At 35.6% G+C, this 20,854-nt stretch overlaps 2 protein-coding genes across 2 annotated transcripts; both read right to left on the minus strand.

Annotated features, from left to right (window-relative positions):
- Positions 1–1,465: 1,465 nt before the first annotated feature.
- LOC106747846 lies at positions 1,466–9,317 on the minus strand. Its single transcript, XM_014625785.1, has 2 exons — positions 9,300–9,317; positions 1,466–9,228 (listed from the first exon to the last, which is right to left on the minus strand). Exons 1-2 carry the CDS (start codon positions 9,315–9,317, stop codon positions 7,789–7,791), a joined length of 1,458 nt encoding a protein of 485 aa, XP_014481271.1. The 3' UTR covers positions 1,466–7,788.
- LOC106747848 (alpha/beta hydrolase domain-containing protein 17B) lies at positions 9,122–16,099 on the minus strand. The gene is made up of 3 exons (XM_014625789.1): positions 14,917–16,099; positions 9,603–9,735; positions 9,122–9,453 (listed from the first exon to the last, which is right to left on the minus strand). The coding sequence occupies exons 1-3, from the start codon at positions 15,558–15,560 to the stop codon at positions 9,370–9,372; spliced, it is 861 nt and encodes a 286-aa protein (XP_014481275.1). The 5' UTR covers positions 15,561–16,099; the 3' UTR covers positions 9,122–9,369.
- Between the last annotated feature and the right edge of the window lie 4,755 nt (positions 16,100–20,854).

Raw genomic sequence — 20,854 nt, forward strand, 5'->3', positions numbered from 1 at the left:
TTCAGAATATTGAGGACGACAAAAATTGTATATACCATATCGACTAAATACAATTTAAGTGAAATTTTTCCAACACTTTGATCTTCCAATAGAAAAAGTGCAGACAGAGGTTCTTGAAACTTTCAAATAAAAAGACTTTGTATATATATTTTAAGACCAAATTTTTCAAGTGTAGCACATTTTAATTCTTGCAATTTTTTTTTTTGAGATTTCTAAGCATTTCAGAAATTTTCAATAAATTTCAAGTTTTGTATAATCTGAAATTGTTCTTGATCAGATTGAAAGAACCTAATTTTGAATAAAAATTCTATAAGTGGTAGGAGCCTTTTAAGAATGTTACCATATATTAATTTTCGACAGCTCATAAATCCCCCTTTAATCTTCAATAGTTTTCAGAAAAAAATCAGAGTGGACGGTCGTTCTGAGCCACTTCATATATCTCCATTTTTGTGAAAATTGATGTGCAAATAACTTGTATAACTATAACGACCATCAAGTATAGGCATATATATACTTTTCTGGCACAATATCGGTTAATTATGATCAATATACTGCTATTGTATTATTGAAGGCGTCAATTATTAGCTTAATCATATTTATAGAACGATAATTCCCTTGAAGTGCATACTGTAAAAAATATCACAAAAAAAAGAAAGAAATACGATGTATTTAACAATATATTTTTTCTTGTAGACTTGAAACTTTACTTTTAACACGTTGACTGTCACAGTGATTATCGATGAAAAGCGCTACTAACGCATCTCATTAATTTACGTATAAGATGTGAATTGCGTATATCTAGTTAGATGTAGGATCAGTAAAAAAGCTAATAAAATGAAATAATATAAACGCATGTGTTAAAAATTGCATTTGTTCATTTTTGGTTGCTCAAACTTTAGTTAAACCATCAAACGTTCCATAGAAATTGACGGGGCAATCAATGTGTTAATTACAATCATTATTATGTTCTTACAGTTGTGAAGTGAATCAAATTTGTGTGTTCTCGGCCATGGCGAATTTTTGCGATAAATACGCAAAAACAAATCCGATTGCTTCGGCAATATCGATGTCTAGTAACGCAACAGCAGTAATATCGGGGAATAATACTAGTATAACGGGAATTACAGGAAAGATATATGTTATACCCGATACACAGATCATTATACCGGTGACAATCGGGCTAGTTTTTGTTTCGGTCGTTACGCAATACCGATGTGCAAACGTCGAATTCTAATGACGATTTTAATCTCTGCAGTTCAATTATAAATAAAGCAATTTTCGGAAAATAAAAAGAAAAAACAAAGTGCCATATATTTACACATATTTCCCTTGACGGACTTCACAAAATCGCAGGAAAGGTAAATTAGACGGGGAAAAATTTATATCACAGATCTTAAAATTTTTGCATTTCTGTTCTTTCGTTTTAACAGAAATGTTACTGTGAGTATAATCATACTGTCAAGTCGATCTTTTAATCTAAATGTATTCAAGAACAACAAATATAACAAAATTAGACATTCACAAGCAGCTTCTATTAACATACGACATTAAAAGAATATAGAAATTTTTAATGGTTAGAATTTAAACGAATATCGAGAAAACTAGTATAAATTTCGTTTAAAACTCGGTTCCCTCTGCTAGTTATATTGGTTTTGTGACATCATAGGCGAGAAATGACATGCAGTAAGTTGCTTTCAACATGTAGCTTTATTTTTTAATTTCCTCCAAAAAACACAATGATTTCGTAATCTTGAAACCTGTAAAATGTGCAAAAAACTTGGATATCTGGCCGATATGTCATGTAGAAACACAAAATAATTCTTGAAATAACAGTTCATTTTTCAGCTATTACGACCGCCCGAATATGGCTGAAAAATGATTCGTTATTTGAAGAATTTTTTACGATTCTACGTGACATATCAGCTAGATATCTCAATTTTCTGCACATTTTACAGGTTTCAAGATTACAAAATCATTGTTTTTCAAGGAAAATTAAGCTGCATATTGCAAGAAATTGACTGTATGTCATTTCTCGCCTATGATGTCACAAAACCAATATAGCTAGCGGAAGAGACCAAATTTTAATCCTCGCTCTTAGAATAGAGAGAATTTCTTTTATACAAACCCTAAAAAAGCAACTTAGAAAAAGTAACTTAGAAAAAAGACCGTGTTTTCTATAAAAACGCGTTAATTAGCCTGTTATTCTGTGGGAAGAATGTTATCCATGATAAACTATCATCCATGAAGCTATTACAGTCGCTATGTGTCCCCTATGATTTTTACTTTAACATTCTGTTTAGAATAAAAATTTTTACGACATATTCACGTTTTTTCTCTTTCTCTCCTTCTCTCATTACATTTGAAATACTACACTCCATGTTTAGTGTCCGACGCGAGGCGTGTCAAACCACACAAAACATAACAATAGACTCCCGTATAACGCGAGTTCTTACAACGTGAATTCCTAAAACACGCCAAAGATATTACGACTACTGTTTTCATATAAAACGATTCTTCGTACAACGCATCGACTTCTTCTGTTTCATCGTTGTTTTGTTTTTTGACGCGGTCACTCTTAATATAACGATAACGAAGTTTTCAATTAAAAAAAATTTTTTAAAACAAAATATAAATTTGTATAATTATATCTTTATTAAATTTCAATGAAATAAAAGGTTTTTTGGTTGGCATAGCAATAATCATTTCAAACGTGTTACTTTAGATTATACGCGTTATGCGAGAAAAATTCCCGTACAGCATGATTTCCTATAACGCGAATTCATATAGCGCGTAACTTATTAACCGCGTTATACGGGAGTCTACTGTACAACATATTAAACTAAGAAATAGGACTGATATTATTTTGTAAAATATTACGTAAAATTTCGAGTTATTAACAAAAATAAATAGGCGAATCAGCGTACTCGATATGGTGAGCGGACTGCCGCATGAATCGATGCGCCTGACGCGTCACGACGATACGCGGGTGGCACGTTGACAAACAATCGTCCACGAGCCGCTCAGATCATTTTTCCGCCTTCTGTTGCCATCTGATACTCACCATTGCTAATAGATAGTTGCGCGATCAGCCATTTTCCATGCCGATCGCGTCGAATCAAGTTGTGTGGCGGTGCGTCCACTGTATCACGCGCGCAGATTCACTTATCCATTTTCATTAATAATTCATAAATTATCTAGTATTTCACAAAATGATATCGGTCCTACTTCTCAGCTTGATCTGTTACATACATTCTATATGGTTTGGCACGCCTTGCGTTGGATACGTTGTATAATATATAAGGAATGTTTTCGGCAATTTTGCAATGGAATTTTTTCAGAAATATTTGAATCAATCAAAATTTCTAGATGCAATTTAACCGTAAATATAAGTTGCGTTCAGCAGAAAAAGCAGCTTAGTAAGCTCTTTGCGCCTCGCTGCTAGCAGCTTTGCAATTGTTATAAGATTTTCTGCTGAACAACACCAACGATTAAGGCTTTTTCAACATATTTGCTAAGCGATCGCCATTTTCCCTAGCATATTTTTAATACACTGGATCATTTAGTAAACATGTTAGAGCAGCGTAAATTGCTAAGTGTCGTTCAGCAGAAATTTTACAACAATTGCAAAGCGCAGCGGAAAGTACTTACTAGCTACTTTTTCTGATAAATGCAGCCAATATATATATTAAAAATTTCGAAGTATATTTCAACTTTGACCTTTAGCTCTTGAAACGCATATATTTTTGCACAATTTTTTTAACGCGTGTAATTCGACGTCTATGATGAGAATAAATTTACGGCGAATTTTTTATTTTTTCGATGATATACAGAGAAAAAAGATTAGTCGAATTAACGCGACAATAAATGAACCAAACGGGTTTTTGTTAAAACAGAAATTTTCTATTAATATCCTATATATAATTCTTATGAACTCTAAATTCGATTCTTACGACCAGAAATTCTGTTTCCTTCATTTAACGCTCCGAAATATTCAGCCAAGAACTCCGCGTTAACAGTAGTAACACAATTCAGAACGACAAAAGATGGAATAATAGAGTACGGTTTAGCAAGCGCTACAAATATTTCGAAGCGTTTCTCCTTTTTCATTTATCTTTTGGTTTCGAGGAAAGGAAGGAAAAGAATGAGAAACGCTTCGAAGTATTTGTAACGCTTGCCAGACCGCACTTATATGAGTGAAGAGTAGTGTGTTGACGACGAAATTTTGTATTGCGTGCTATTTTCTTATTATTTACATAACTATGCAGATGTGCCTTGTAACATACTTATTAAACCCGTAAAAATGGACGAAATCTAAGATTAGCTTGAAATTTGATACATGGAAGCATATTTTCCACTTCTTTCAAATATGAAATCGTGTGTTTTTCACATGAACAGGGCCTTATTTCACGTGCCTTTTATGTTCATTTATTGACTGTCAGGAAGGAAAAGGAAAGTTTTCATCCATTTTCACAAAAGTTTTTAAACGACCTCAAGCGTTGTTTTATCCAAATACTTCTTTATTTGCAAATAGCACGCAATATTTTTAAACATATCATTTTTCGCCTATGATGTCACGAAATCCAATATAGCCGCAGCGATTACTCCAAAGCTTTAATTGATCAGTCAGTTAATTCAATCCTCTTTTTTTCTTTTAACCAATCTTTTTCCTCCGTGTATGTGAAATTAATTCTCTACAGAGCCTAGTATATTCGTCGTTTCTGCCAATTGTTTCAAATTCGCAGGATTGTCTATCAACCAACTGCGGAATTAATTTCGAACATAAAAAAAGATACACAATATGTTCAAATGTTCATGTTATCTTCGCCATAGAAAGAAATTAAATCTAGATTTATCTAAATAAGTCCGAAATATTTCTCGGTACATTTCGTTTCGCTCATCAGGTTGTGTTATTTGTCGCTCGCTACCATTTGCTCGGTTTCATTCAATGCGACATTTGAGACATTAGCTCTACTGTCGGTGGAGTGTGTGTCCCCGTCAGGATCTACCACGAACACTTGTATCGCCGTGTACGTGTAAAATAAAGCCTTATCGTGAGAACGCTGTGCAAAGCATAGTGAAGCCTTGCTTGCTTACTTTTGTTTTTAAACGTTTTATAACTAATTTGCTTATTTTCTTCTTACGTTCTTCATTACGTTTGTTATACCTCATTGCACTTCTGTTTTTAATATTTCCAACGAGATGCGAGGGTATATATTGTGGCACAAACAGCCTGAACGGTAAAAACCGGCTTGTTTACTTACTTACTCAACTCCTTATCTCGTAAATACGTAAAATTGGTACTTTAACTCGCCTTAAAATTTCCATTTCGCACAACACTGACATCGGCGGTATCCAATAAACAATTTTGACTATCGGTAAAAAATATCAACAATCTTGCTGTAGAAATAGCAAAATTGCTTTCTTTTTTTTACGCAAGAGGGCATGCGTTTCGCAGCACGTTACTTCACATCGGTGGATATCCGGCGCGAAACGCCCCACATTGTCGCATACGTTGATAAAGAAAAAGGTTTAACTGTACTGTATTTACATTATATCGAGATATAAAAATACTAACGAGAAACGTACCTATATAGACGAGGTCTTCCGCACGCATCACTTCTTTAGAAATTAACTAATTCATAGTCAAGTTTGGCAGTAATATTGTCCCTAGCTATTTGCATTCTTATTGTTGCTTACAGGATTTCCGTTCTGGTAATTAGGCTCCCGACAAGATCCGACTTGCGGGGGCAAGATCACTCGTCACCAATTTTATCCCTGCTCGTTGTTTTCATGCGTGTCATTGCGAGCTACATTTTTACTACTTTGGAAGATTTCCAAATTCTCCCCGTGCCCGCACGCACGCACGAACGAACGCACGCACACACACACACACGCGCACCCACACACACACACACACACATACGCACACGCACACACGTATTCGCCACAGACATAAAAATTGTCCTTGTTATCATTACGACTGTCGTCCGTCGTCATTGATGTCGACGATACGAATTGCTTGCGAAAACATACAACTTCAAAAAATACAACTACTCATGCTGAACTTGATTTCTCACGAGATCGAACTATGCTGGAATGTGTGATATGCGTAAAGTACAAAATAAAAACTCAAATCCCTCTGAAAATCTACCTCAATTGAACAAAAACGGACAAGAAGTAACGTAATGCCGTAAAATGCTTTTACAAAAACTATACTGATCAATAAGTTCGATATCAGAGTTTTTAAAGGCTCGATTCTTAAGAAAAAAATGACAATATCAATCGCATAAATGAGGAAAATACGGAGATTCAGCCAGATACCTTTGCGCAAAGTTACTGCACATTACCAACACCTGCTTAACATTTCTCCGAAACAAACTAATATAGCGACATGTGCGAACTATTCCAACGATATTCCCTAACTTTAAGGAGGATAATAAAAATAATAATATTCGACGCATTTGTTGCAACAACGTTTTGCAAGCTATTCTGCAAAAACGGTTCTTAATAACATCTGCGCGTCTACGTCGCATGCGTGCACGTAAATGTGTGTGTGTATATGTAAGTAAGAATATTCAGTATGCATAAGTGTGTATGTCGTGTGTACACACACATACATATACGTGCGCGCGCGTGAACACACGCACGCACGCACGAACGCACGCACACACACATATGTATACTCATATATGCACATATATGTCCCATATACAGGATGTCTGAACTCTTATTAGAATGCTCGTAGATAGTAGAATTCGTTAAACCGAGTAGAGAAATCCTTCTTATTTTAAAAACTATCGCGATAATTATTAAGATATCAATAGAAGAAAATTGATCAATAAATAATTCACCGACTTTCTTTAATCAATATCAATAATCGTGATAGTTTGCAAGATGAAAAATAATTTGCAAAGTGGGGGATTTTTCTATTGAGTTCAACAAGTTCTACTTACGAGTATTTCGACCGCTAAGTCCAGACACCCTATGTATGTGTGTTTATATATATATGCATGCGTATATATGTGTGTATATACAGGGTGTAGACACAAGGTGTCTGACAATTCAAAATATAATGCTCGCGTAAAAGTAGGACGGAATAAATTGAACAAGGAAATCATGTATCATTTTGCAAATTCCACAATAATTATTAAGAAATTAAACAATATGAGCAAATAAGCGCATGGAAAATGGTAGGACGGATTCGCTAAGCACGTCTAAAAGAAAATGGCTACCAATTTGTAAGATATCTTACCTTTTCTCTGAACAATTGTGATGAGAGGCGGAGTAACATAATGAGTTGCATACGACATTGAGCCATGTGACAAAAAAATGTGCCTCATATTGTTTAATTCTTTAATAATTATTGCGAAATATGCAAAATGGCACATAATTTCCCTGTTTAGTTTGATACATTCTCCTTACATACGAGCGTTATGCTTTGAATATACACACACACACACACACACACATATATATACATATATATATGTACACACACACGCGCACACACACATATATGTATATATATATATTTCACATTTCTAGAAATATAGTAAATCTTATAAACGCCTGTTGTATATAGTCGCCTGTGTGTATAATTTCTCACTAACACATTACAGCCCAAGCGGGTTACGACGAACGCAGGTTATACAAGACTGTGATCCTTTCCTTCATAAAAGAGACGTATATACGTGGAAGAGAGAGAGAGAGAGAGAGAGAGAGAGAGAGAGAGAGAGAGAGAGAGAGANGCTAATCACAACGTTGTGTTGTCACGAATAGCCCGCTTCATTAACACTTCGTCTCCAGAGTCGTTCTTCTGTTGACTTTGTCAGAACACTCGACGACTTCCAATTTCTCCTTAACCTCCGAATAACTGACCGAGCCTTCGGCCGACGACGTATGTGGTCCAACTTCTTCTAGAGACAATATTTCCGTTCCGGTGGGCGAATAACTGACAGTGGTCGCTTCGCTGGTAGGTGATGTTACACAGCTGTCGCCTACGCTCCTGCTACGTGGCGTATATCGGCTCCTTTGAAACTGTTGTATGTTCAATGACAGGCTAGCCTGCATCGACGTTCTCTCCGAGGGTTTCGCAGAATTCTCGGTTTGCTGTATGTCGACATTAGACGGACTTCTCGAGCGTGGAACGTGAAGCGGACTATCCGGATCCGCCGCTAAGTCGGATGATAAGATTTTTGAACCCGCGGCTAACCTGCTCGCGCAAGGGGAATATTTTGGCAGATTTATCGCGATCTTGTCCGAACCTACCGTTAGGGACGATCGGCCGAGTTTTTTCAATGGGCTACAAGCAGGTTTCTTCTTTTTTAATTGCTTGGCATCGTTGTAAGAGTCAAAGCTCTCAATAGAGTCACTCTTTTCCTGTTCCTTACACTTCTCCAGACCCTTCCTCCTCATCTTGGTACACGTGCAACCCCAGAAAAATTTCTTGGTGGTTTCCGTGTGTACCTCATCGGACTTCTTACACTTCGTTATATTGTCTACGATCGAGATTTTGTTGTAATAACGTTGTCCATTGTTTTTGTTAGCACTATTCAGCTCCAACGTCGACTCTATGCAATTGTACTTGAATCGAGATCCTGGAGACTTTTTCTCAGCTGTGGGCTGAGTGAGAGTACCTCTACAATCCGTAATATCCCTTTTAACATCACCGGAAGCATTGGAAAACGATGCGACCGACTTTTCTCCGATCGCGCATTGTCGGCAGTCTTCTACTAGTATATCGATCAAGGTCGTGTGAGCTCTTTGGCTGTCTGTCTTCTTGTGATTCTGACCGAACGAGTTCTTCAAGCTTCTGTGAACGATATTTTTCTGGTTCTGAGCAAAAGGGTTCTTCAAATTTTTCGGCAGGTAAGTATATTTCTTGGTAACTTTGTCGGTACGGTTAAATCGAAAATCGTGGCAATCGGTTACTTTCTTTTCGTCAGTGACGACCTTGCTCTGCCCTTTGTCCTTTGCGTTCGTGGAGAAATCTTTCTTAAAATTCTTACTCTCCGATCTTACGCTACACTTTTTCGAATTATCTTCAGCATTTGGATTCTCGTCTTTGGATCGCGTTTTCTTGAAGGATCCAGGGCGATGAGTTTCCTGGCATACAACTTGCTGCTGTTGCTGCTGCTCGCAAAAGAAGAATACATCGTCTACGGAGGCAAAAGATGATTCTTCATCACAGGGAAGGACGGGCGTCTTCTCCCCTGTGGGAGGCGATTGCTAGACAAGCTTCTCCGTCGGAGAGCTAGTCGAAATTGAGCTGATGGTATTAGAATTGTTGGAAATAGTACGTCCCTGACTGCTCGCATGCATGTGGCCCCCTCCTTGCCCCCCCTGGCTCTGGGAGAGGCTGAGTCGCCGTCAGTTTACCAATTCCACGCTTACAAATTGCTTCAGTCGTTCAAGGTATTGATTGTATAACTCTACATCATTATGGCCAGCACCCTTAACAAAAAAAGGAACGTTATGGAATTATATATTAAGATATAGATATATGTAATAATATATGAGATATACACAGACAGAATGTGATAGCCGAAATAAAATATATTTAAAAAGAATATGTCAGGCATTTTTCAATCAATTTTTGATACCTCGACCCATAGTGGTTCTACTGCTCGTGGACATCTTTCGTAAATTGCTAGACCATGGCTAAAATTTATCACTTCGTCTTCAGTGCCATGAATCACCAATACAGGAGATGTTACCTTCGGTACTTTATCTATGCTGTAAAAAAATAATAATATTCAAATTTTACACGAGATAACAATGAGGAAGAGTGAACTGTTGAAGATTGAAAGATTAAGGTTGCAACATATGACACAAAATCGTCAAAGAGAACACAATTAAAAAAAAATTTGAAAGTATTATCGAGTTTCCAGTTTCCGAGATCAATCTCTTCGAAAACAAAACCTGGCGTAAAACACTTTTCGATTCATTTTTTTTTACATGAATAGAGTTTCCTACATGAAAATATTATGTTGTATGGAACATTTTGTACATTAATTCAAGCTACGTATAATGAAATTGTACATATCATTGCATGTATATGTATTAAACTTTCTCTAGACATTTAGACGGTTTTCTAATTTTTTTTTAATATACAAACAATAATTTTGAGCGAGTCATAATTTTTAAAAAAATTTGGTGTGCAAACCTAGTACTTCATAAAGAATATGTGTTTATTCCAATAAAAATTGCTAACACAAAACTCGTACAATGAAAAAATACGATATGAAAAAGAAAATGTATTAAACGGCTCGAACATATAATACTCGAGATACAGCATCGCAGATAACAAACAGATATATTCTAAATAAATTTTATAAATCATCGTTACCGGTACCCGGGTATCGTTGGCAGTCTTCGCGCGTGTTAAGTTATATAAGTTACATTATCAGTCGGTACGCCTATTTATATTTCCATGTAAACAACATAAATTACTATTACGTGCAGATAATTATCGATATTATAAAAGATATTATAAAAGCCGCACAAAATCAATTAGCAGAACGTATTATAATACAAATCGTGCGNTGTATGTTGAATTAGTATAAAAATTGAATCTATCACATTTGTCAAATAAAATTGGAAACAGAATTAATCAGTTTCAAAGTATTAATTCTTACAAATAAATTAAACAACATCAATTCAATACTTTTTCTCTAGACATTTAGACGGTTTTCTAATTTTTTTTTAATATACAAACAATAATTTTGAGCGAGTCATAATTTTTAAAAAAATTTGGTGTGCAAACCTAGTACTTCATAAAGAATATGTGTTTATTCCAATAAAAATTGCTAACACAAAACTCGTACAATGAAAAAATACGATATGAAAAAGAAAATGTATTAAACTGTATGTTGAATTAGTATAAAAATTGAATCTATCACATTTGTCAAATAAAATTGGAAACAGAATTAATCAGTTTCAAAGTATTAATTCTTACAAATAAATTAAACAACATCAATTCAATACTTTTTCTCTAGACATTTAGACGGTTTTCTAATTTTTTTTTAATATACAAACAATAATTTTGAGCGAGTCATAATTTTTAAAAAAATTTGGTGTGCAAACCTAGTACTTCATAAAGAATATGTGTTTATTCCAATAAAAATTGCTAACACAAAACTCGTACAATGAAAAAATACGATATGAAAAAGAAAATGTATTAAACTGTATGTTGAATTAGTATAAAAATTGAATCTATCACATTTGTCAAATAAAATTGGAAACAGAATTAATCAGTTTCAAAGTATTAATTCTTACAAATAAATTAAACAACATCAATTCAATACTTTTTCTCTAGACATTTAGACGGTTTTCTAATTTTTTTTTAATATACAAACAATAATTTTGAGCGAGTCATAATTTTTAAAAAAATTTGGTGTGCAAACCTAGTACTTCATAAAGAATATGTGTTTATTCCAATAAAAATTGCTAACACAAAACTCGTACAATGAAAAAATACGATATGAAAAAGAAAATGTATTAAACGGCTCGAACATATAATACTCGAGATACAGCATCGCAGATAACAAACAGATATATTCTAAATAAATTTTATAAATCATCGTTACCGGTACCCGGGTATCGTTGGCAGTCTTCGCGCGTGTTAAGTTATATAAGTTACATTATCAGTCGGTACGCCTATTTATATTTCCATGTAAACAACATAAATTACTATTACGTGCAGATAATTATCGATATTATAAAAGATATTATAAAAGCCGCACAAAATCAATTAGCAGAACGTATTATAATACAAATCGTGCGTAACGCACAGGCTTCACAAGCACACATCCACATGACATAAGTATATATTTGAACGACGGTCATAAACTTTATGTAATTTTTCAGTGGAGATATCAACGATCTTACCCGACGAACCACATGGAGCAAAAACACATTCGCAAAATATTAGCAACGACTTAGAGAACATATATCTGCATTATAAATACAGTATATATTTTATAGAAGTACCACACGATACAATTTTCGGAGATAAAATTTATCATATAAACGCGCATTTCCATAGGAAATATATTTTGTGAATATTTTATACACGCTACTTGTGAATGTATATTCAAAATCGTTACGTGTATTTACGAATACATGTTACAGTACCGTACATGTTACAGTAGCCAACTTAGCGCGAATGAAAAATATATCAACAGTGATCGTCGAATCGACAAACAGTGCTGCAAAATATCATATTGAAATTATTTTTACCATCAAATTCGGTCAATTCTATAAATTAATTCTAGCACGAATCTTATCATATAAGATTCAGAATCTGTTTCTTTTAGCTATTTCATGTTATACTTTCAGCATCGCCAATAATTTTTTCGTAATGTTAATCATGTCAGGGCAGTGTGTACAATACGACGGCCGTCCAGAAAATATGGTGCAGATCGCAATTATTCCAAGTTTTACTTTCAAAAATATAAAAAAATCATGAATTATTTAACACGGCCTATCTTTATATATTTCTATATCATTTTCAGATAACACGTGTTCCATTATTATGCTAGTCAAATTTCTGCATGATGAGGTACCGATCTGAGCAGATGAAGCTTGCCTTGAACAACGAAAATGAGAGATTCCGCGGCGTTCACCACGTAGTCTGGGTCTCGTCTCGTTGAATTTTCATCTGTACGTTTTTCTTCAGACATTTTAGCTGGGAAAAAGATCGCAAAAGAATTGAAGGAAATGGTTATGGCCGCTTTCCCGATTTCAGACAGAAAATATATTACGAAAAAATGTCTAGTCTTTTTGGAGATTTACTGATAGAGTAGGCTTTGTTAAAACTGTTCTACAGTAGTGTAAAGGATCGTCTATATTAAGGACCGTGCACATTAGAAGTAAACAGTAATAAATAAAGAGTAGGGTACTGATTAATAGTAAAGTAGTAAGGAGTAGAAGATGGGAATGATCCATTTCACTACTCCCGATGTTTCGTTTTATTCTATTGAAAAATCTCTTACTCAATACTCCGTATTACCTCCAATGTAGACGGTCTTTTAAGCGAAATCTACAATGAACAATAGGAGTATGTTCATAAAAAATAAGAATAAGAAATTGACTAATTATATTCGAATGTAAGGAGAATAATCGACTATAATTAATTTCTTACCCTTACTTCTTATAAATGTACTACTGCTACTGCTCATTGTAGACCATGTTTAAAACGTAACACTGCGGAATAGGGAGTAAGTTTTTTCAGTGAAATAAAGCGTAACACCGGGAATAAGCGAAATGGATCATCTCCTATTTCCTATTGCTTTACTACCAGTCAATACACTACTCCTTACTTAATATTGCTTATTTCCAAGTAGACACTCTTTACTGATTATTGCTTACTTCTAATATAGAAGGTCCTTTAAACTGTAAAAGTCCAATTGGTCCATTAGCTTACTGCTTATGGCTTGGTACATACTTTAAAGCTATTGTAAATGGTTCTTTGCTCCTGGTGTTACGCTTTATTCCACTAAAAAAACTCTCTTACTCCGCAATGCTATTACCTCCAATGTAGACGGCCCTTAATTAATGTTGTGCAACAGATTAATCTACAACGGATACGTCGTATGGCAATTAATCAGAATGCAGTTATCATCACATTCATTTTCGTAACAACACCTTGATTGATTGACTCTTACGCTATCGTAGTCATGAAAGAAGTTCAATCTTCTTTCACAATACATTTTACAACTGGTAGTTTACAACTGTCTTGCGATATTTTGCAACCACTTATAACTATGTTTACGCTATTATAGAATGGAAAATATTCTCTAAATATTCTATGGACGGGTTTCTTCTATATTTTCGAAAACTTATGAGAAACAATTTCGACGTTTATTTCATTTTCCAGATAATCCTTGTATAATTAAAAAAATGAACATATATATAATATGAAATAATGAAATTGTATATTAAAGCTGCGTTTCAATATTCACTGCCAGTGTTAAAAATCTATAGTTTAAGTTACGGATATGGATTTTCAGTACTGGTAGTAAATTTCAGAACGTAAATTAAGTATCAAATTTGGGCAACATATGTACGTATGAAGATTGTCACCTATGTCAAATTGACGCAAAATATTCATTATACCTATCGAACAAAAGCTTGAAATGAAATTACCCAGCTTCCAAGTGATTTTCATTAATCACCAATATCACAGTGTTGATTTTGACAAACCTTTTCTCAACTAGAGAAAGATAACAACTTGATTTCCATTAAAAAAATTCGAATTAATAATTTCGCTCGAAAACAGAAAATGGATGAAGAGAGAAAATAACGAATTTCACGTTAACCTAATATTAACTCTCTATTGCCCAGTATGTGTGTATAACTTTCAAGTGTCATACCGATTTTGTTTGTTCATTGTAGCTGTACTTACTGTCCGTAAACAGGTGTATGCATGTGCCAAAAATGCAGGAACGAGTGAAAAGTAACAAAGTGTAGAAGATGCAATTCAACAAACAAATCTTGTCCAAATTTCCCTTTTACTACGCGCTTCTTCGTTTGACGATGGTCACACATTCAAAGTTACAGCTTGAAAACCCGAGAACTGCATCCTCGGGTTTGTCTCTCTCTAACTCATTTTTGTGTATTGATCTTTTCGATTCAAAATCCTGACAAATGATTCATGCGACGAGGGGTTCTTCCTTATGCCACGTGCATGGCCTTACACTTGAGAGAAAGGAAAGGCGCGCACAAGAAAGAGTGAAAAAGGAGGAAAAGAGATAGAGAAGGAAAGCTGTACGGCAGGTTCACACGTGTGAAATATCTGATCTCACCCGATAATAAAGAGCATATATCCCACATCAAAGGATACTCGTAGCCAACATGAACTGCGTGCAGCGGTCAGAAAGAGAGATGGAGAGACGAGTCATCATCGTCTCTTACCTGGTAAAGGCGTCGAAGAACCAAGTCCTTTTGGTCTTTGGAAAGGCGACTCGCATTCCAGACATGAGTGGCGAATGCAGCACAACCGCGCCAACCTCGTAGCGTGCAGCGAGATCGACCGTGGGCACAGTGCCGATGCTCTGACCATACAGTATTATGTTCTCTGGGCTGATGCCGTAGCGTGTACGTAGCGCGTGCCACGCGGCATCGATATCCGCGTACAGGTTCTTTTCGGACGGCTTGCCGCCTGACACACCATAGCCAGAATAGTCGTAGCTGAATATGTTGCAGTTGATGCGTGAGCCCAGACCAAGGTAGAAACTCGACATCTGACCAAGATCGACAGCATTGCCATGGGAAAAAAGGATGGTGAAGCGCGCAGTTGCTGAGCAGCGCACGAACAGGCATGCTATACGATTGCCGCGCGAAGTCCTCGCGTAAAAGCCCTCCACTGACTCCTTCTCGCGCTCGGTATACTGCCACTCGGCGCGCTCCGACAGCGAGATGGTGAACTTAGAGCCCTCGTCTTCGACGAACGTGTATGTGGGCTCAGGCGGCAGGAAGGCCAGTTTGTCGGCGATCCTGGACGGGCAGGGCGGACAGCAGAACAGGCAACACAGTTCACTCAAGCTTAACCCGTTCATTGTGCGGCACAATCGGGGACGTACGTACAGCGGCTTCACACGGCCGCGCACGCACTAAACACCGTCTGTATCACCGTCTTCTTCACCTCGTCGAGTCTCGGCATCGAACTATATTGTCAGCGATCGCTCTCGTTTGTTCTTTTCTTTCTCTCCCTTTCTTTTCTTCTCGTAACCCCTGAATCGCAACTGAGCCGAGTCAGAGGTGTCTTGTAACCTTATCCCGAGAGACGGATACCGCGACACTCGCCGCCTAATGAGTCAGATGCAACGTCATTTGTTATCGGTTTTCCTACGAGTATTCTCACAATGATTCAGCCATGACGGCTCGCAAGACGGGCGATTTCCCTCCCACCTTCGCTGCTCGTTCTTTTTTCTCACTCTCCCTCTCTCTCCCTCTCTCTTTCTTTCTCCCTCTTCTCTTTCTTGCCTCTCCCACTCACCCTATGTTGCGCACTTTCATTGTTCAGGTGAGACGTGACGCGAGACAAAGACGGAATTATCGCAGTACCACTTTGTTCGCGTCGTACTTGCACGTTCAATTGCCGAGTTTTGCCGGCGTTTGTCGAACGATGCATGTCCATCGACTATAATTAGTCCTGGTCTACAATAAGTACTTTAAGCTCTAAATCTTAAGAAATTAACCAATCACAGCCGATTATTCTGTTTACATTCGACTGTGATTGGTCAATTTCTTAAGGCTTAGAGCATAAAACATCTGTTATAGAATGAAACTTAAACGGAGTCTACAATGAGAATTTAAGGCGTAAGCTTTAAGAAATTGATCAATTACAGTTAATTATTCTCTTTACATTCGATTGTGATTGGTCAATTTCTTAAAGTTTAGGGCTTAAAGCACCTATTGTAGATTAGGACTTAGGGTTGTGTTCCAAAATCCACTGGCTGCACTGAAAGTCTATAGTTCATATTACGTATTTGAGATAGGCAAAATCATCGAAGTTTGAAAAACATCGATGTTCGCTCATTGAAGTGGTATTATATCTAGAGAGAATGTTAGGGACTTTAAGAATTCTCTATTTGATAGCCAATCAGCACATCCGACAAATTCGTACAACACATTCTCAATGAGCGAACATCAATATTCTTCAAACATCGATGATTTTACCTATTCCTATTAAAGTCTTAGTTAAATAGAGAAGCAATATTGAGGAAAACCGCCTGATTGGCTAGATAAATCATGAGATTCAGCACCATATTGTTTCCATCTTTAGATGAATTATCGTTACAGCTTGTTCTTGTTATTTAACCTTTCTGCCAATTCCAATATATGGCCGTGAGCACTCAAACTGTGCTTCACTTCGTACTAACTTGCTTTCTTTTTTATAATTCATAAAACGGGATCTACAATAAGAATTCAAACTCGAAACTTTAAGAAATTGACCAATCACAGTCGAATTATAGAAAAAAAATCAATTATGATTGGTCAATTTCTTAAACCTTACGCCTCAAATTCTCATTATAGACTCCGTTTAAACCAGCTTCCGAGAGCAGCTAACCTATTTTGACGTCTCCTACTATCCTTCCTCCTCCTCATCCTAAATACCTAGTTCCAGGCACTCGGGAAAGTGTTTAGCCCTAAAGCCCGTATCAGACTATGGATTGGAGATTGAGATTAAATTGAAATTTGATGAATCAGTGCAAAGTTCAGTAAATTTTATTAAACTTAAATTCAGTTAACTTTGTACTGATTGGCCAAATTCAATCTCGATCCGGCAAGAGGACAGAATTACAAGTACAATCTGGGTGTTTCAGAACAGCTGATGTCTACTAATAATAGTAGTACGAGTATGCACACAGTGTGTGTTTCCGAACGCAACTTTAGAGTTCTAGAAGTGAGAGTTTGGGATTCGATTCTTGAATTCGTGCGATTAGTTTCATCAAAGAGAAACCTGAAAGTGGTCACACCGGCGTTTTTCTTAACCGTTTTATGCGACTATTTGATACGCCATTTGCATCCACTTTTACAGATCTATTTCGCCGCATCCACTTTCCTGTACTGCTGATAATGTTTTCATTTGGTACGTCCACAATTTCCGTGGATAAGAAATACGACACCGTATATATTTATATTCCGTTCAACATGCGCGCATCATTCTTCTCCCTACATATTGTTATGTATATATACATATATTGTATATGTATATATACGAGGGTAGAATAAAAGTTTCCGGTGTGACAACGAAAACAAAATAAATCTAATTCAAGTTATATTGTATTTTTCAATATAATCCCCTCAAAACTCAACACACTTGGTCCAACGTTTCTCCAGGTTTTCGATTCCTTCCCGGAAGAGATTTTCTTCGAAGTCTCCGAAATAACCATAGAGATATAAGAATAGAGGGAACAAGGGATATATGCATAGAGATATAAGAATAGAGGGAACAAGCCTGTAAGTGGAAGTGATAGAGGCAAAGAGAGAGATGGATGCCGAGTGTCCTATCTGTCTCTTTCTAGTCACGCGCTGGGATTGGCTGCCGCGCCAACGACGATATAGCTATACATTTTTCTCCATCCAATTTAAAGAAACTCTCATTGCTAAAATGATCACTGCAAATATATGCTGTTTTCACTTCAAAATACAAATGTAGTTGAAGTATATTCAACCATTTACGCCTTATATCTACATCCTTCGGTAGCCTACACATTTACATATTTTTTTAAATGTAGGAAAAAATAACATATAATTATTTGAGGTTACGTATTTGTACTTTCTTACGAGTGAAAACTGCGGTTACATCCAGGATAAGACTCCGCCTTGCATTTCAAACAATGCCTCATTTTTAAACAAATCGCGTCCAATTATTATTTTGTTAACGTTCGAATATTTAACGAATTTTAATTCTACACACATGTGCACGCATATTTACAAAACGAAATTTTAGTCTGCTTTCTCCCCTCCTGACGTCGCGTGGTCGTCTTGGTGGCTCATTGTAACAACCAATCACAGCGCTCAACTAGAAAGAGACAGATAGGACACTCGGCATCCATCTCTCTCTTTGCCTCTATCACTTCCACTTACAGGCTTGTTCCCTCTATTCTTATATCTCTATGGAAATAACCGTTAACAGCGTCGATCTACTCTTCATTTGACTGAAATTTCTTTTTACCTAGGAATGTTTTGAGTTTCGGAAACAGATGGAAGTTTGAGAGAATCAAATCAGGCGAGTACAATAGATGCGGAAGGATTTCGAACTTCAATTCTGTCAATTTTTTCTCGATTCCTTCCCGGAAAAGACTTTCTCCGAAGTTTCCAAAATAACCGTGTGACTAAATTTGAATGAGCGGATTCTTATCGTGGTGAAACAATACTTTTTTCTTGATCATTTCCGGGCATTTTTCCTGAATTGCTACTTTCAGTTTGTCCAAAAGTGATGTATAATATTGACCAGCAATAGTTTTTCCTTTTTCAAGATAAATTAGCAAAATTACTTTGGTATCTCAAAAAACCGATGCCGTCACTTTTCCACTTGATTGACTAATCTTTGCTTTCTTCAGAACCGATTCATCATGTTCAATCCACTGTTTTTATTGCATTTTTATTTCTGATGTGTAGTGGGGATTCCAGGTCAATCATCTCTTGAAATCCGTTGGATTCTTCTTAAATATTTCCAAACAATCGCCTGAAGTTCGGGCTCGAATGCTTTTCTCATGATATATACAATAACATAAAAATTGACATGACTTTCCGCGCTTCTGACGTCATTAAAAAAGGAAGCCATAGTGAATATTCAAGAACCTTAAGCAGAAACAGAACCCTATTACTGTAATGTTGACATGTCACTATACAAAGAGATAATTTCTCTACCAAGATATAACAGCAAGGGACACAGAGTAATTTCATTAACTATATATGATCTTAAAAAATTAAGATAAAATATAGCCAATGAAACGACTTTGTTTCTCTGTCTTCTTATTAGAAAACGTACAAAATAACATAAGAAAGTTAATGTGTGTGTGTGTTATCAGACAAAAACTCTGTTTTAGTTAGAAAGTTTCAACTCAGTTAATTGTATTTAGTGATCTTAATCAAATTTTAATATAGCTCAATATTCAAACGAATGTTCTCGGTTACAATAACATAAATATTATTTTCTTTTGTATAATGCTTATTCCATTACATAAACCGAGATTTAAGAGTAATTAGTTAAGTAGTGCGCGCGTCTGTGTGTTGTAGTAAATTCACCCTTTGCACTCGAGGACTCCGGAGCGGAGCCATTTAAAATTTGTCTTCAAACTCTTCAAACTCAAATGCAAATAGCAAGAGTGGAATATCCTATACACAACAGTTTTTACGATTTGTCTTTGTCCTTATGTTATGAACTGAAAATTATTTGCATTGTCTCCATAGCGGAACTCTCGAGTTTGAAAATAAATTTTAAATGGCTCCGCTCCGGAGACCTCGAGTGCAAAGGGTTAAAAAGGTAAACTGTATGCAACGTTAATTTTATTTTGTTAATTGGTTATTTATTAATTGAAGCAAAAAAAGCTATAGACCCACTAGGCAAGTGTACAAAAGTGTTAGAGTGACTTCCATCAAACTCAAATTAAACTAACTTGATCGATGAATAATATAAAAATTGCCAACATTAATTTCCAATTCTGTAATTGTCGTTTAACAATAATGAAGAAGTTAATAATTTTTATCTGCGTCATCAAAATACAGCAGATAATTCTTTATTAAAAGTCATTTTAAATTATTGATCAGATTAATCAGAATTTAGTGAGTTCTGTTTTTTTACAAATTTTTTTCATTTTTATCATATATTAAGATTAACAATTTGCATACACACTTAATATTTTACAGATCTGCTCGATTTTTTACAGGTGTTATATTATGAATATATTTTTTTATTTCAACATATTTCTCAAGAATTTTAAAGGTGTGTTCTCGACGTCATAAAATGGCCGTGATGAAAAAATAGGAGTCTTAAAAATATCAATTTTCTAAATTTTCAAAAAAACAGGTTAGTTTTTTCCCAATTTTTCCGCGGATTTTCTCAGTTTCTGTCCCAAGGGTATAAAAATTCGTTTAAAAAAATACACATGTGTTAAAACCTACCATATTTACTTTTTCCAAAGAAAGAAGAAATAAAAAATCTATTTATAAATTGAAGAAAAAACGTTTTTTTCCCGAAACTTTTAAATTATAATTAATTTTAATGAAACATAATGGGAGGGAATTAATTTTCATTTATAAAAAAATACTTAATTGAAATAAACACAAATATAATAAAATCTTATATATTTTAAATAATCTTAATCTTGTTAGACAATAA

This window comes from Dinoponera quadriceps, unplaced genomic scaffold, assembly GCF_001313825.1.
Source record: "Dinoponera quadriceps isolate SergipeBrazil2010 unplaced genomic scaffold, ASM131382v1 scaffold2548, whole genome shotgun sequence".
In the NCBI taxonomy this organism is placed as follows: Eukaryota; Metazoa; Arthropoda; class Insecta; order Hymenoptera; family Formicidae; genus Dinoponera; species Dinoponera quadriceps.